Source organism: Microcaecilia unicolor, chromosome 2, assembly GCF_901765095.1.
Source record: "Microcaecilia unicolor chromosome 2, aMicUni1.1, whole genome shotgun sequence".
Taxonomy (NCBI): Eukaryota; Metazoa; Chordata; class Amphibia; order Gymnophiona; family Siphonopidae; genus Microcaecilia; species Microcaecilia unicolor.
This window is the reverse complement of record NC_044032.1, coordinates 51,038,881-51,056,394: the sequence shown is the minus strand read 5'-3', so window position 1 is coordinate 51,056,394 and position 17,514 is coordinate 51,038,881. Positions and strand designations below refer to the sequence as shown.

General features: G+C 45.6%; 1 protein-coding gene across 1 annotated transcript in view; it reads left to right on the top strand.

Moving 5' to 3' along the window:
- Positions 1-17,514, top strand: part of MYO5B (myosin VB) — a 696,980-nt gene that overhangs the window by 618,609 nt on the left and 60,857 nt on the right. Inside the window, exons 32-35 of the mRNA XM_030192939.1 lie at positions 3,136-3,229; positions 7,005-7,148; positions 11,223-11,374; positions 15,442-15,531. Coding sequence (XP_030048799.1) covers positions 3,136-3,229; positions 7,005-7,148; positions 11,223-11,374; positions 15,442-15,531 — 480 coding nt within the window. The remainder of the gene's footprint in view (positions 1-3,135; positions 3,230-7,004; positions 7,149-11,222; positions 11,375-15,441; positions 15,532-17,514) is intronic.

The following is a 17,514-nucleotide window of genomic DNA, read 5'->3' as shown; positions in this document are numbered from 1 at the left end:
GAGTAAAATCTATTGTGGAGGGATGAAACAGTCTCCATGGATCTACTAAATTTAGGGACTGGCACAGAGCCGAAAGCCCCCTCTCTCCCCTTCTCTCACTTCGCAGGGTTCCCCTGGATCTATCCACCTCTGGGTCCAATACCTGATTGAAATCTCCCGCCCACACCCAGGGTGCATCAGAGTATCGCAGGCCCAGGGAAACCAGAGATTGAAAAAACAGGGGTGAATATACATTTGGTCCATACACCGCACACAAATACAACTGTTGTCCGAACATTGTCAAGCGGATCAGGACCACTCTACCCTCCCGATCTTTATATATCAGTTTGGGCTGGCACAGGACTCCCCTTCTAATCAAGATCGCTACACCACTTCTTTTTGCTCCCGATGATGAGTAAAAGCACTCTCCCACCCATTGCTGTTTTAGCTTCTCATGTTCTTTGTCACTCAACTTCGTCTCCTGGAGACATGCAATTGAGACCTTGTGACGCTTCAACTGGGCTAATATCTTGGTCCGTTTAATCGGGGAAGAAATCCCAGATACATTCCAAGACATCAGCCTCACTGGGACCCTATGGGGTTAAGTTAGTCTGTGAATTTTGTTGGCGTTTCACCGTAAGGGAACCCCAGGAGGCCCAGCCCCTCCCCCCGGGGAATATTGTACTCCAATAGTTAGAAATGTTGACTACAGCCTGCCCTTTTATTATCCTTTGTGTACTTCCTGACAAGAATCCCGCCCCTCCCTCCCTCCCATGTTCCCCACCCCCCTCCCTCTTTCTTCCCTTCTCCCCCTTCTCTTGTATCCATCCAAGAATCATATTCTCCTGCCTAGCAGTTGAATAAGGGTCACTTCCATGCTAGAGGCCCCCCCGTCCCTCCACACCAACAATCACAATGTCTCAGTCTTTATAAAGTCTCAGCTCTCACCCTCTGCCAGTACCTTCGCTTTACTCCAATTGCATTCATGAGATGGCTTTCAGGTCTCAGTCGCGGCCTCCAAACCATTATCTGATGCAGTGTCTAGGTTTTGGACAAAGGTGTGCGCTTCATCCGCATTATTAAATGCTTTCCACCCATTACCTTGTTTGATTTTCAACACTGCGGGGTAAAGAAGCATAAATTTGATTTTCTGCCCATGTAACTTCTGGCATATAGGGTTAAATAGCTTCCTTCGTTCCTGCAATGCCATGGAGTAATCCTGGAATATGCGGATCAGCTTTCCATCATATTTAGTTGAGTCCCTCCTCTGCCGATATCCACGCAGGATTTCCTCCTTATGTATGTAGTTATGGATTTTAACAAGGACTACTCGTGGGGCCTGGCGGCCATCTTGAAGGCGCCCCACACGATGAGCCCGTTCGAGGCATAGTGGGCCCATGCTGTCTGAGAGCGCAAACTCTCTCTTCAGCCACTGCTCTAACTCCGTGGCTAGGAATCTGTCTCCAATTGATTCTGGGAGCCCTACGATTCGTAGGTTTGCTCGGCGCGATCTATTCTCTAGATCATCAATTTTCACTAGTAGTTGTTCGATCGTGCCATTTTGTTTTTTCACCTGCGCCGCATTAGATATGCACGTGTCCTCCAACTCCGAGACCCGGCGCTCGAGTTCTCCTGTGCGGCCCGTGGTATCCGCCTGCGAGGCCGTCAGCGTAGCGATCTGGGACGCCAATTGTTCAAACTTTGGAGCCAGTGCTAACCCCACCGCCTCCGTAAGTTGTTTTAATTGCTTCGGGGTAAAAGTAGCATTATCGCTCTTGGCGTGTTCGTCATCGCCGTTCAGCGCTTTGGTTTTTTCTTTTTCCCTCTTCGCGCCTCTAGCGGGTAGGCTTTTGGTTTGCGGTTCCACAAATTTATCCATTAGGAGTTCTTGTTGGTCCGCTTTCAATTTAAGACCGAAATTCTGAGTTTTAATCAGGTAGTTGGTGAAGATTAACGGAGGAGCCTCAGAGAGCACAGAAAACACGTCCTGAGCCCTCTAGTGCATCACGTGACCTCCACCAGCTATTTGTTTTAAGGTTGCATTTAAACCCTGAAGCGCTTCCCATATTGATTCCATTGTGACAACAGATGGTTTTACAATTTCTCCAATCTTCACCGAGAGTTCGCTCAGAATTCCCACAGACAGGGGAGTTTGTAACGCCAATCCCGTCTGGTAAGATGTTCCCACTGGCAATGATGTCGCAACGGGGTCTCCACGCACAGCCACTGGGGCTCCGTTTCCGGGCTTCTCAGCTTGCTGTTTCACCCTTGCCGTCGTATCTCCCCCAGGTCTTGGAGGCGTTGTCAACAGAGGAGGACTCAGCGTTACCTCCTCTGCACTAAGGTCCGATGTCTCTTGTGGACCCCTCGAAGCGTCGGCCCGAGCTCCCGGCGGTCGCATACCTGTCTCCTCCAAAGTCATGCCCTCTCGTTCTACCACCTTCCCATCTCCGGAAAAGGTTTATTTGCAGATTATTACTTTTCAAATATTTGAACGTCTGTATCATATCACCCCTGTTCCTCCTTTCCTCCAGGGTATACATGTTCAGGTCCGCAAGTCTCTCCTCATACGTCTTGTAACGCAAATCCCATACCATCCTCGTAGCTTTTCTTTGCACTGCTTCAATTCTTTTTACATCCTTAGCAAGATACGGCCTCCAAAACTGAACACAATACTCCAGGTTGGGCCTCACCAACAACTTGTACAGGGGCATCAACACCTCTTTTCTTCTGCTGGTCACACCTCTCTCTATACAGCCTAGTAACCTTCTAGCTACGGCCACCACCTTGTCACACTGTTTCATCGCCTTCAGATCCTCAGATACTATCACCCCAAGATCCCTCTCCCCATCCGTACCTAGCATCTCACCTCCATAACACATATGCCTCTTGAGAAATTGGTAAACAACATCATGGAGTCTTTCATACCCCAGAGCTTTTGCAGCCACACAGAATACAATAAAGCTGCACTTTCAAGGTTAAAAGAAGTTTCTCTGAATAACTTCTAACATAATTTTTTGTAGGCTTTCCCCTCAAGAAAACAGTGTAATTTAGAAGAAGAAAAGATCACTTGGGTCCCACCTTTGTGGCCTCAATTTCAAAAGGTTATATAAAACCATGCAACATAGTTTACAATGTCTGTTTTCTGAATTCCAGGACCTTAAGGAGTTAGTAGAAAAATTAGAAAAGAATGAAAAGAAGTTGAAGAAACAGCTGAAGATTCACATGAAGAAAGTGCAAGATTTAGAAGGTAACACTTTTTTTTTTTTTTTTTAGAGAGACTGCTAAGTGGACTAAATCCTTACTTCTTTAGCTCTACTCAGCAGGGCTGCCAAGAGGGGGGGGCAAAATTCCCCAGGCCTGGGCCTCCAAGGGGGGCCCGGCGCCAGGATCAGGCTGCCGGCGCTGCAGTCACCTGTCTCACCTGCCTGCCTCCTCGGCTCCAGGCCCCCTGCATTCAAAGCGGCAGTTGCTGATCACCTCTCTTCTGGCCTTCCCTCCCTGTATCCCGCCCTCACGAAAACCGGAGGTTACATAGAACGAGGGCAGGACACAGGGAGGGAAGGCCAGAAGAGATGCGATCTGCAACTGCTGCTTTGAATGAAGGGGGCCCAGAGCCTTGGAGGCAGGCAGGTGAGACCGCGGACTGCAGCGGTGGGGGGAGCAGCAGCGGAAGGGTGAGCAACGGAGGGTGGCAGCAGCAGGGGAAGCGACGGGGGACGGCAGTGGCGGGGGGGGGGGGGGTTGGAGGCGGGGCGGCCTTGCCCCGAGCCCGGCCTAGTCTCTCGGCGGCCCTGCTACTCAGACTTTGCCCTGTATTCTGTATGCAGCAGTTATGGTCCTCAAGGGTGACCACAGACCCCTAGTAAGGAGGATGAGAATTTGATGACTGATCAAAGCTGCAGGGTCCGCCACATCTGTTTTGTTTTGGGGGTTTTTTTCTATTTCCTGCACCACCTGATCCTGCCTGGGGAGAAACTGTCAGGGGTACCTACAGGGCCATCGCAAGGAGTTGCAGCACCCTAAGCCAACTTTTGCTACCCCTCCCCCCTCCACACCCACCCACCCACCCACCAATAATGTAGCATGAAATGCCCAGGTGTCGGGGCTCATACTACGAGAAGGGTCCCACACCAGAAGGAAGCTGCTATTGCAGATAAATATATTTTCTGATTTTTGAACTTAAGTACTCCATACATTGAGATTCCAGAGCTCTTCCTCTTCCATAAATTAGCACTTTTTCAGTTTCTGTGCCAAAGGGTAGCTCAGTAGTCAGGCAAAACACATGGAAATTGTATTTCTGATATACCATAAAAAATTACTCCTGATGTTAAAAAAAAAAAAAAACCCTTCTAAAATGTAGCACAGGTTTGGTTTTTGTTTTTTATTTTTATTCCTCTTATAGTACTGAATCTTTATGCAATCTCGAGCTGTGTAGGATCAGAGGGTAATCTGAGGTGTGAAGTGTGGCACTTCACTTCAGGTCTCCCAAGATCTCTGGTGGCCCAACTGGGCTACCAGAAACTCCATCTACCAAAAAAAAAAAAAACCCTACAGGCCCAAATCCTCCTCCCCCAGATCCCCCTGCCCTCTAACCCTTTAAAATAAAGCACAAAAGAAAGCTATGGTGGACCAAATGGCCCCGGACTCCCCAACCCTACAAAAGAAAGCCCTGATGGCCCAAGTGCCTCAAACCCCATGCCCCCCCCCCCCCCCCCCCCCCCCCCACACACACACCTACAAAAGCGGAGGAGCAGGAATAACTCCTGCTTATTCCTGCCTCTGGCTCCACCATCTTGGAAAATGGTGGCACCTGACCAGGTCAGTCTCAGTAAGGCAGTGCAAGCCAGAAGTACAGAGGAGCCATTTCACCCATATGAAGCCCCTTCTCCCTGGCAGCCCGGCAACCTAGCAGCTCATTTAAGGAAAATTTTGATTCACGAGCTGTAGCAGGATGTATGCCCATGTAGGTGGCCTGGCCTTTCCCATAACTAGGTGTGTAATGGTGCTTTTAGACATGAAGGTCTTTTGGGTGTTTTCTGTTCGTTAAATATTTTGTGTATTACATTGTGTACATTTTTATGATATTTTGATTTACTTTCATTGTAACATGCTCCAATTGCTTTGATATTGAGTATGTAAGAATATTACTTATTAATAATATAGAGTACATCTGTATGTAAGTGCTTGGATAAAGCAGAAAATGAAAAAATGAAGGCAGATAAAAACCATATGCCAGTCTGCCCATCCATACCATTTACTGCTCATAGTAACATGTAACATAGTAGATGATGGCAGAAAAAGACCTGCACGGTCCATCCAGTCTGCCCAACAAGATAAACTCATATGTTCTACTTTTTGTGTATACCCTACCTTGATTTGTACCTGTCCTCTTCAGGGCACAGACCATATAAGTCTGCCCAGCACTAGCCCCGCCTCCCACCATTGGCTCTGGCACAGACCGTATAAGTTTGCCCAGCACTAGCCCCGCCTCCCAACCACCAGTCCCGCCTCCTCCACTGGCTCTGGCACAGACCGTATGTGTCTGCCCAGCACTATCCCCGCCTCCCAACCACCAGCCCCGCCTCCCACCACTGGCTCTGGCACAGACCATATAAGTCTGCCCAGCACTATCTCCGTCTCCCAACTACCAGCCCTGTCTCCCAACCAGCAGCCCCGTCTCCCACCACCGGCTCTGCCACCCAATCTCAGCTAAGCTCCTGAGGATCCTTAGCTGAGATTGGGTGGCAGAGCTGGTGGTGGAAATTGCTCCTTCCTCTCCCTTACAGATTCCTAAGTTTTTGTCCCATGCCTTCTTGAAGTCAGATGCATTCTTCAGATACAGTAGGCTTATGTGGGCCTTAAGGTTCTCATGTGCCTTTCTATAATTCTTCATCTTCAAGGGGTCCTTTTACAAAGGGGTGCTAGCATTTTTAGCACGTGCTAATGATTAGCGTGTGCTAAATGCTAGAGTTGCCCATAGGAATATATGGGCATCTCTAGCATTTAGTGCACACTTATTTTTAGCACGCGCTAAAAAAGCTAACGCGCCTTTGTAAAAGGACCCCTAAGTTGGTAATTCTATAAATTGGCAGCCGAATGCCATGCGCTAGCACCAATTCAATAACATTGGTGCACCTAACGTTACATGAAGTCAATATGGTCCATCCAGTTTGCCCATCCATACCATCTACTATCTCTTTCTGTCCCTAAGAGGCACCATGAGCATGTCTCATGCTGTCTTGAATTCAGATACCGTCCTTGTCTGTACCACCTTTAAGCAAAGTATTGTAGAGTATTTTTTTTAACCTTGCTGTGGTGCCCATTGCCTGTCCACCTCTGTATTCATTCAGTAATTTTCCATCCTTAGCCATATTCAAAACACATGCTGGTATGGGTTCTCAAATGTGTCCTATTAATCCCATAGCCAGTAAGGGTTTCAGGATAGCCACAATAAATATGCAGGAGATAGATTTGCAGACACCGACGACTCATTCTGTCTCATACATATCCTCACATTTGCAAACATGCTGAAAACCTGACTACCCCAAACAGTTATGAGCATTTAATACAGTATATAATTCTGGTTGCATTACAGAAAGGTGGTATATTAAGAGGCATATTTTCAAAGCACTTAGAAACCTATGGAACTTTGGAAGGCTAAGTGCTTTGAAAATATGCCTCTAAGAATCTCATAAACATAGTAAATATAAACATAGTTATAAAATTATTACATAAGTATGAAATAAGTACTTATCCATCAAAATTGTACTCATAGTAGCAGTAATTTCCCATTTTCAATCATGCCTATTTTATTCCTATCAGGTTACTGAGCATGTGATTTGGGGTATATCTTTTTCCATGGTGTCTGATATTGAAATCAGATTGCATATCACACGGTTTGCTTCTTTCATAATTAAAATTTATATCACAACAATAACAGTTTGTTTGACAAGCATAAAAGCAAAGAGTTAAATACAGTCTGTAGAGGTTTTGATGAATCCCTTTGCTGTTTTTCTCTGCAGCGTCCCATGAGATGGTTCAGGTGGAAAGGCGGCAGCAGGAAATGACTAGACAGGTGACCGTGCAGAGAAAGGAGAAGGACTTCCAAGGGATGCTGGAATACTACAAAGAAGATGAGCCTCTTCTCATCCGAAACCTAATTACAGGTTGGATAACACGCAGATCAAGGAACTTGCTGGAACCGTAATGCACAAACATAGAGGTCAAACTTTCACAGAAAGAGGAATGCCTGACTTAGACACCTAAAGTTTGACATCTTTTCATGAGAACTTGGGTACTTAGAGGTCGGTATTCAAAAATTTGTCTTGGAACTTTGGGAGCTACCCAGAGAAGTTTCCTGACTTACAATATTCTATCCACCCTCCCCTCACCCAGTGGTTAAATTGTTGCATAAAATGTATCCAGGTAAGAAGAGGCAGAGTTGGGGGGGGGGGGGGGAGGATTATGGTTTAGCCAAACAGATCTTGTATTCAGTGCTGTCCAACTAAACTTAGATGGATAAATCCAGTTGTAAAGTTATTTGGGTATATTCAGTGGCACTCATTGAAAACCTGGGTAAATTTAACCAAATGAAGATATATGTAAGCGTCACCATTTATAAGACTACTGAAGATTCTTCTAATTTAGTAAGTGCCTAACTTTAGGCTTGCAGTTGATTCCCTTACATTTAGATGACTGAGTTAAGAGTCTAGCATGAGAAATCAGCACTGAGCCTCCCGAGTTACTTCCCCCAATCTGACCCCACTCAGGTCCCTAAATTTAGGTGCTCAGAGGGAGGGAAACTTTCCTGTAAGCCAATCTAAGTTCTTGATGCTTTAAGTTAAGACACTTGAATCTTTCGAATATCCGTCTCTCAGAATAGAACCACAGCAAGCACAGTAATCCAGTGTAGTCTGCCTAATGTGTTACCTGGAACAGGGCTATACAGCACAGCTGATCCTGGCTATCATTGGATAACTTGGAACGGGAGAGCTAGAATATTAGGGCAAATGACAAATGTTTTATGTCTTATGGTTTAATGTTTGTAATTTGATTGTGGATGTGATTTTATAAGCCACCTAGAACTTTGTAAATGTGAGGGATACAAATATTGTAAATAAATATGGGGCAGTTCTGTAATGTAAGGCACCCAGATTTATGTGCCCCTTTCACACACACATTTATAGAATACTAACATTTATACACAAATGGGTGAGATCTGTAATTTGCACCTAAAAAGTCAGTGCTGAAAAAAAAACCCCACTTAAGCGTTATTCTTTAAGCTCTGTCTAAAATTAGGCATGGTTTATAGAATAGCACTTAGGTCCCAGGGCTCGCACGTAAATTTAGGTGCATCCATTTGTACTAATGAAAACGTACGGAACCCCCTTATTCTATAATTTGTGCACATAACCCACAATCCGCCTCAAACTGCCCATGACCCCTTCCATTTCCGCACCCTCTTTTTTGGGACGCACATAAAATTTAGCCAAGTACATCTTAATTGATTCTAATTAGTGCCAATAATTGTTAAAAAGCCAATTATTGGCACTAATTGACTCATTCAATTAAATTGTGCATACAAATTGGTCATGTGCCCAAATTAACATGCACAGTTTTTGACAACTTTTATAGAATTAGGGGGAAAGTGTATGCCTACCTACAAAACTGCTAACAGTGTGTCTAAGCACTATTCTGTAACAGCGTACCTAACTTATATAGTGCAAAATGCACGGGGGGGGGGGGGGAGCAAACACATGGATGGAGCTTAGACAGATGTGAGCGAGGCTCCCACTTAAGCACATAACATACAGAATACTGTAAGTTGCATTCGTTTCTGCTTCATTAAGCCCCCCACTTATACCAGCTCTATGGCTGGTGTAAGTGCTGGCATGTAAATATTATTATTATTATTATTATTATTATTATTTGTTACATTTGTATCCCACATTTTCCCACCTTTTGCAGGCTCAATGGGTCTTACATATAACCGTTAACGGTGTTAGCCGGTTGCGGTTTGAACAAATACATAGTATGAATGAATACAAAGTGATATTGTGGTATAATGAGGTATATGTATGGTAGGAAATGGGGGGAACTTAGAGAGGGAAAGGGGGAAGAAGAGTCAGGTAATATCCGTTACGGTCTTTGGTTATAGTGTGTCGCAAGCGACTGGTATTTTTATGTTGGGTCAGTGGGGTATGCTCTTCTGAACAAGTCTGTCTTTAGTGCTTTCCGAAAATTTAGGTGGTCGAGCGTAGTTTTTACTGCTTTTGGCAGTGAGTTCCATAGTTGTGCGCTTAGGTAGGAAAAGCTGGTTGCGTAGGTGGATTTATATTTGAGTCCTTTGCTGCTTGGGTAGTAGAGGTTTAGATATAATCGTGCAGATTTTGTGGTGTTTCTGGTTGGCAGGTCAATGAGGTCTGTCATGTATCCCGGTGCCTCGCCATAAATAATTTTATGAACAGTCATGCAGATTTTGAAAGTGATGCGTTCTTTGATTGGTAGCCAGTGTAGTGTAGGCGCACTGATACCAGATTATGCTAGTATTCTAAACAGGTCTGAAGACCCAGGTGCTGTTTTACAGCTCACGACTTCAGGGCAGCTAAGTGGAGGCCCTCAGTTATAGAATCGCTCCCATAAGCCGTTATTTGAGATCCTCATACATGTGTAAATGCTACTTTAGAAAGGGGGCTATTTACACATGGTGATGCTCACCAAATTTGTTTTGGCAGGAGAAGTGGTAGGGGCAAGCTTAACACAACGATGACGTGGATTCCACGTCTTAAAATGGATGTTGGCATTTTCACCTGCCCCCAGGCCTCCATAAGTACCTGCCTGAAGGTAAAGTCCTTCCCTATGGCATCAGATCCCCCTGAACATACTTGATTATCTGATCCCCCCCCCCCCCCCCCCCCCCAATAGCTTTTTGGATAACTATGACAAGACCACAACAGCAAAAGTAGTATAATGCTACATGGAGTCATCCATTAGCAGGATGAGGAGGGGGCAAATGCATCAGTGTCGTCTTTTGTTGTTGTATTTTTTGTACTCTAGTGCAAAACCTGTCCTAGCTGTTCCCTGGTGGTCTTGTACTTTGCACATTCACAACTGTTTTCCTTAGTAGAACTGGAAGAGTTTTTACACTGTAGGTAAACCTTGCTAACCTTCCACGTTTTTTTTTTGGGGGGGGGAGGGGGGTTGAGTTTACATATGATATATATATATATATATATATATACAGTGCATTTTGTCTAGTAAAAAAGGTGCCGGTACTCAAATGCCAGGCCACCCTTTAGGGGTGGAGTGATCATTGAGGGACCCACCCTACAATAGCCAGGACCCCTGTAACCAGTCATATAATCTATGACAAGGCAGAATTTGTATGTAGAACCTGAGCTCTTTCATTAAAATACAAGAACCATGGGTCAAGTTTAGTAGACAGTGGAAAAGGTGCCGGTACTCAGTACCCCCAAGTACCCCCTCAAAAAAAGCCCTGTATATATATATCATATGTAAACTCCCCCCCCCCCTAAAAAAACGTGGAAGTATATATATATATATATATATATATATATATCTGTTAGCTGGAGACATGAGTTTTAGGAAGCTCTGATAGGGAGCAGTAGAGTGGGTTTCAAAAATGAATATCCTCCCTCCCCCCATAGCTTCTTGATAGTGCTCGTCTGGCAAGAAAAATATACTCTGAAAATGTGAATTCTGCTGCAGATTTGCTGCTTGAATAATCAGGGCCTCCGTTTTGCATTTGGTCATGGCCCAAGTCCTGATTTACAGTGTAAAGATCCTCAGTTTTATCTTCTTGTTCAGGGTTCCTAGAGAATTCAAACCCTTGCCTTTCCCTGCCCCCTTTTAGAATCGGCATCTACTGGGGTATGTTACAGGGAAACTAGAGTAATTCTGTATGGTGAAAGCTTTTCTATGCTGATTCTTGCTTATGGGCCAGTAATTAGTATTCTGTGTACTCCTATCTTTATAGTAAAGTGTGATAATTGTATTACCGACCGTATTATGGTAATATCTATTAACATTCCTGTCAGTGCTAGTTGGATCATTCATTTCCCTGGGGAATGTCAGGAAGTGTGACAACACCATCATTGCTATTATCCAGCAATGTATCTGTGATGTTTCTGGCAGCTCACATGTCCCTGTGTCGTTGAAACCTAGCTACCAAATATCCACTTCTGCAATATTATGACTAACTGCATCTCTTGCTTTCTCAGACCTGAAACCTCAGCTGGTGTCTGCCACAGTGCCGTGCCTCCCTGCCTACATCCTGTTCATGTGCATCAGACATGCAGACTACATCAATGATGACCAGAAGGTGCACTCCCTCCTCACATCTACCATCAACAGCACTAAGAAAGTGCTAAAGGTACAGTTGGAGCTCTCTGAAGTTTGAAGATCCTGGGTTGCAGTGACAGTGATAATCATTTTGGATTTATCACACCATATCCCAACAGCATGCTTTACAGCAAAGTCTCCAGTCCTGAAGGAATTGTCATTTTGCTCATGCAATGATTATTCTCACAAAGTCTCTAACATAATCGGCATGGGACTATCTACCTCAGGGCTTGGGTGTCTCTCTGGTGATTTAGCCCTCTACCACAGGGATACTAATTTTACTGAAGCTGAATATTTGGAGGATCAGTTTTCGTATTTCACGTACACATTCAAGTGCTGAACATCTAAGTGCCATTAGAGTTTAATTTTCAGCAGTTCTGCACCTATAAAACTAGGTGCACACTCCAATATGTGCCGTTTTATACCCATGGAAAAATGGACATAAGAGTGTATGAAGCTACTGTAGATATATATGCTCAGATATTAAGCATCCATGCTAAAACCTGGTATAACCTGGTGTGTAAGGTCTAGATGTATATTGTAGATGTTTAGGCACCCAATGTCTACGTGACTACATGTAGAATAGGCATGTATTTTCAGTGGTGCACATTATAGGGGCGGGTGCTTAAAATTAGGCACCCAAAAATCTGTGCACTAAGATAGTATTCTATAACAGCATCTGGGCGTCCAGATTCCATCATAGAATCGAGCCTAAATTGGCATTTGGGTACCAGTTAGAGAGCTGCATGGGAACGGGGTTAGCAGGAATCCCGCAGTTCCCACAGGGATCCCCTCCACTTCCACGGGACTCCCATGGGGATGGTTGCAGGTCTGTGGGGTTCCTGCGAAAGTGTAGTGCCAGGCTAGCCTACCTATCCTTGCCTTGTGCCATGGCAATTATAATAACACAAAAAAATTATGAATGGATATGGTTGATAGCATTGAAATCCCCATAAGCACTGAGAGGGGAAATTATCAACATGAGCTACTGTTAAGTTGGGTTATTTTACCACATTGGGTTATTTTAGCACAGGGGACAGGCAGGGATGGAGGGGGATTACTTGCGGGTACGGTCTGGGATGGAGGAGATTTCCAGTGGGGGTGGGTGGGGATGAGTTAGATTCCACTGGGGATGGGCGAAATTCCTGTCCCCGTGCTGCTTTCTAGTGCCAACATTTGGGCACCAACATTTACACCATGTAAAAGGCAGGTGTAAGTGTTGGCACCTAAACACGCAACTTATAGTATTGTACTAGTAAAAAAAGGCCCGTTTCTGACACAAATGAAACGGGCGCTAGCAAGGTTTTCCTCGGAGTGTGTATGTGAGAGTGACTGTGTGAGAGAGAGTGAGTCTGGGTGCGAGTGTGTCAGAGAGAGTGTGTGTGTGAGAATGAGAGTGTGTGCAAGTGTGTATGTGAGGCACAGTGTGAGAGAGAGAGAGTGTGTTTCACACAGATACAGTGTGTGCGAGAGAGAGAGAGTGTATGTGTGAGACACAGACTCTCTGTGAGACTGAGTGTATGAGACCAAGAGAGTGTGTGAGTGACCGTGTGACACATAGAGAGTGAATGTGATACAGTGTGAGACAGAGTGTGTGAGAGTGAGAGAGAAAGACATTGACTGTGAGAGAGAGTGTGTGTGTGACAGAGATACCTCCCCCCCCCCCCCCCTCTGGTGTCAGGCCCCTCCCTCTCTCTGGTGTCAGCCCCCCCCCCCCCCTCTCTGGTGTCTGAGCGTTACTGTGCAGGACGCTGAGGCTGTGCTTCAAGGAACTGACCAATCCTATTTAATAGAATGCACCTCCAACATTCTGAAGCCGAGAAACCTCGTGTGGTTGGTCACTTCTGCTTGTGACAAACCCGGAAGTACGTGATGTCAATTCAGGAGATGGATATAGAGAGCAGGAATGCCTCAGCCATGCAGTCAGCTTCAGAGTGTTGGCGGTGCGTTTTATTATATAGGATAAGAGTGGCACCTATGTGTTTAACCCACCATGCCCCACTCCAGTGCATGCCCCCATTGCAATTACACATTAAAGTACTTAGGTGCTGGTCTATAAGTTACCACCTAAGTGAAGCTAAGCGCATAACTTCCGTTTGGCTAAAGTTTGGTACCTAATTTTCGCCTAACTTGTGGCACACTGTATAGAATTAGGGGGTATATTTCCAGTGCTCTGAAAACGTGCTTAACCTTGGCATATACTCTGGGTGAATACCCAGATATTCATGGATGTCCCATCTGAAAATTGATCTCTTGGGCAGTGGCGTAGCCATGGGTGGGCCCAGGCCCATCCAGTAGCAGCACACCTATGATGTGGCTAGCAGGGATCCCCAAGCCCCACCAGCAGAAAATTCCCAACAACTGTCCCTCCTGCATACCTTGTAGATAGTAGATCTTCGCCTGCAGTGAGTAGCAACTGAAACTTAATGCTCGCACTGGCCCCACAGCTTTCCCTTGGATGTATTCCCGCCTATGCAGAAGCAGGAAGTTGCATCAGAGGGAAGGCTGTGGGGCCAACATAAGCAGTGTATATTGGTTGGTGCTCATTGCTGGTGAAAATTTGCTATTTAAAAGGTATGCCGGGGGGGGGGGGGTGTTTGAGAGACCATATGGGCATGCAAGTGAGAGAGGGAGAGACCAAATCACTTGTGGGACAAGGCGGAGTTCTGCCCACCCATCTTGGACCCAGGCCCACCCAAAATTGGGTGTCTAGCTACGCCCCTGCTCTTGGGGGGTCCTTTTACTAAGGTGCACTAAATAAGACGCCCACAGGAATATAATGGACATCTTTTCATTTAGCACGTGATAAATTTATTAGCACATCTTAGTAAAAGGACCCCTTGGTTTCTTGTTACCTAGTAATATTTATGTATTTATTTTAAACATTTATAACCCGCTTAAAATCTAAGCGGTTCACAGCAAATACATTTGCAAAAAATCTAGTCATTAGATAGGTATGTTCCTTCTTGTTGGAGTGTGGTTTCCTGAGAACACTGGGCTGAAGAGCAGCTTGGCTTTTTTTCACAGTTCTAAACACTTTGGGTCCTTTTCAGACTCCATCCAGAAACAGAAGTGCAACTCCTACAAGCTAGGGAGGGCTGCAATGAGTTGTGATGGCACTGCATGAGACTGCCAATTTCACCTTCTCAGTGGGGCCCCTCTTCCTTTGAAAAAGACGCTAAAGGGGGAAGGCAGGATTATGCTTTTCCACAGACATAGTTCCAATCATGCCACGAGTCTCTGCGTTGCATACATTATATTTGAAAAGCCTGTATTTGGATCCTATGATATCTTTTACTGCATTCAGCTGGCAGAATCAAAGGAAACTTGTACCATGAGTCAGGTTTCCATGGATAACATTGCTAGTGATATATTGTGGAATTTGGAAGACCTAAGAGAATGGGAGAGGTGTGGTGACTAAATCTGGCCTCTGGGACTAAAGGAAGATAAGCAGAGACAGTGAAGGGACAAAAACACTTTGACATGCACCTGTGTCTCTTATCTTTGTCCATTTCCTGCATATTTTTTCACCTGCTTAACAATAAAACCTATCTGAATACCAGAGGGTTGAAGGGTAGGTCTTCAGTAAGTCTTCTTAGACATGTCATACTCAGGGCCCCTGAGAGGGGGGGACAGGGGGGACAAAAGTCCCGGGGCCCGGGCCTCCAGGGGGACCCGGCGCCGCCGCCTGGCCCGCCCTCCGTCACTCCCAGAACTAACCTTAAGCCTCCTTTCACTTCGCAGCAAGCAGCAGCAGGTCAGGCCACTCCTTCCTTCCATGTCCCGCCCTCGCCTGACGTAACGTCCGTGAGGACGGGGCACGGAAGGAAGGAGGAGAGGTCTGCCCTGCCGCTGCTTGCTGCGAAGTGAAAGGAGGCTTAAGGTTAGTTCCGAGGGCCAGGCCCGATAGCGGGTGGAGGTGGGCCCGGTGATCTCGGGTGGGTGGCGACCTCGGGTGGGCGGGGCCCGGGGGCAGCCTTGTCCCGGCGGCCCTGGTCATACTGTAACCCGGCATAAGAGAGAAAATGTCTAGCTAAAAAAAAAAAGGCAGCTCATTGTGCTGAAGGGATTTGTTACTTTTCTTTTTGTGCTTTTCAGAAACACAATGATGACTTTCAAATGACATCTTTCTGGTTGTCTAATACAAGTCGCCTGTTACATTGCCTGAAACAGTACAGCGGCGATGAGGTAAGGCTTCTATGGCTACAGGTCTTCCCAAAAACCAACAACATGTTATGAGTGGCTTTTCAAAGCAAAAGTATGCGTCTAGGCTGAAAATGCTATTTACCTACTCCAACCAAATCATGCTCTGGGAACACCACCTCTGAAATGGCTAAAGGTTTAGCTGCATTAAGGGAGGGCAGTTTTCAGACCGCTGATTAACTCAGATAATGTGCTTTTTACCTATGAAAATAACTTTGGAACTTGTTGTCTTCAGATTCCAATGTTGTGTGGTCACATGATACTGTTTGGCAAATCACTTTTTTGAGTTTTTTGTGAACATTTACAAAACTGTCAGCTTTACATTGTGTGTACAGTGTTGCTCTAGGCCAGCATTTTATTCACAACTTTTATTTTACATCATTTTTTATCCTATGAATTGTGTTAGTCAATTTATGTAACACATACAGTGGGGGAAATAAGTATTTGATCCCTTGCTGATTTTGTAAGTTTGCCCACTGACAAAGACATGAGCAGCCCATAATTGAAGGGTAGGTTATTGGTAACAGTGAGAGATAGCACATCACAAATTAAATCCGGAAAATCACATTGTGGAAAGTACAGTGGGGGAAATAAGTATTTGATCCCTTGCTGATTTTGTAAGTTTGCCCACTGACAAAGACATGAGCAGCCCATAATTGAAGGGTAGGTTATTGGTAACAGTGAGAGATAGCACATCACAAATTAAATCCGGAAAATCACATTGTGGAAAGTATATGAATTTATTTGCATTCTGCAGAGGGAAATAAGTATTTAATCCCTCTGGCAAACAAGACCTAATACTTGGTGGCAAAACCCTTGTTGGCAAGCACAGCGGTCAGACGTCTTCTGTAGTTGATGATGAGGTTTGCACACATGTCAGGAGGAATTTTGGTCCACTCCTCTTTGCAGATCATCTCTAAATCATTAAGAGTTCTGGGCTGTCGCTTGGCAACTCGCAGCTTCAGCTCCCTCCATAAGTTTTCAATGGGATTAAGGTCTGGTGACTGGCTAGGCCACTCCATGACCCTAATGTGCTTCTTCCTGAGCCACTCCTTTGTTGCCTTGGCTGTATGTTTTGGGTCATTGTCGTGCTGGAAGACCCAGCCACGACCCATTTTTAAGGCCCTGGCGGAGGGAAGGAGGTTGTCACTCAGAATTGTACGGTACATGGCCCCATCCATTCTCCCATTGATGCGGTGAAGTAGTCCTGTGCCCTTAGCAGAGAAACACCCCCAAAACATAACATTTCCACCTCCATGCTTGACAGTGGGGACGGTGTTCTTTGGGTCATAGGCAGCATTTCTCTTCCTCCAAACACGGCGAGTTGAGTTCATGCCAAAGAGCTCAATTTTTGTCTCATCTGACCACAGCACCTTCTCCCAATCACTCTCGGCATCATCCAGGTGTTCACTGGCAAACTTCAGACGGGCCGTCACATGTGCCTTCCGGAGCAGGGGGACCTTGCGGGCACTGCAGGATTGCAATCCGTTATGTCGTAATGTGTTACCAATGGTTTTCGTGGTGACAGTGGTCCCAGCTGCCTTGAGATCATTGACAAGTTCCCCCCTTGTAGTTGTAGGCTGATTTCTAACCTTCCTCATGATCAAGGATACCCCACGAGGTGAGATTTTGCGTGGAGCCCCAGATCTTTGTCGATTGACAGTCATTTTGTACTTCTTCCATTTTCTTACTATGGCACCAACAGTTGTCTCCTTCTCGCCCAGCGTCTTACTGATGGTTTTGTAGCCCATTCCAGCCTTGTGCAGGTGTATGATCTTGTCCCTGACATCCTTAGACAGCTCCTTGCTCTTGGCCATTTTGTAGAGGTTAGAGTCTGACTGATTCACTGAGTCTGTGGACAGGTGTCTTTCATACAGGTGACCATTGCCGACAGCTGTCTGTCATGCAGGTAACGAGTTGATTTGGAGCATCTACCTGGTCTGTAGGGGCCAGATCTCTTACTGGTTG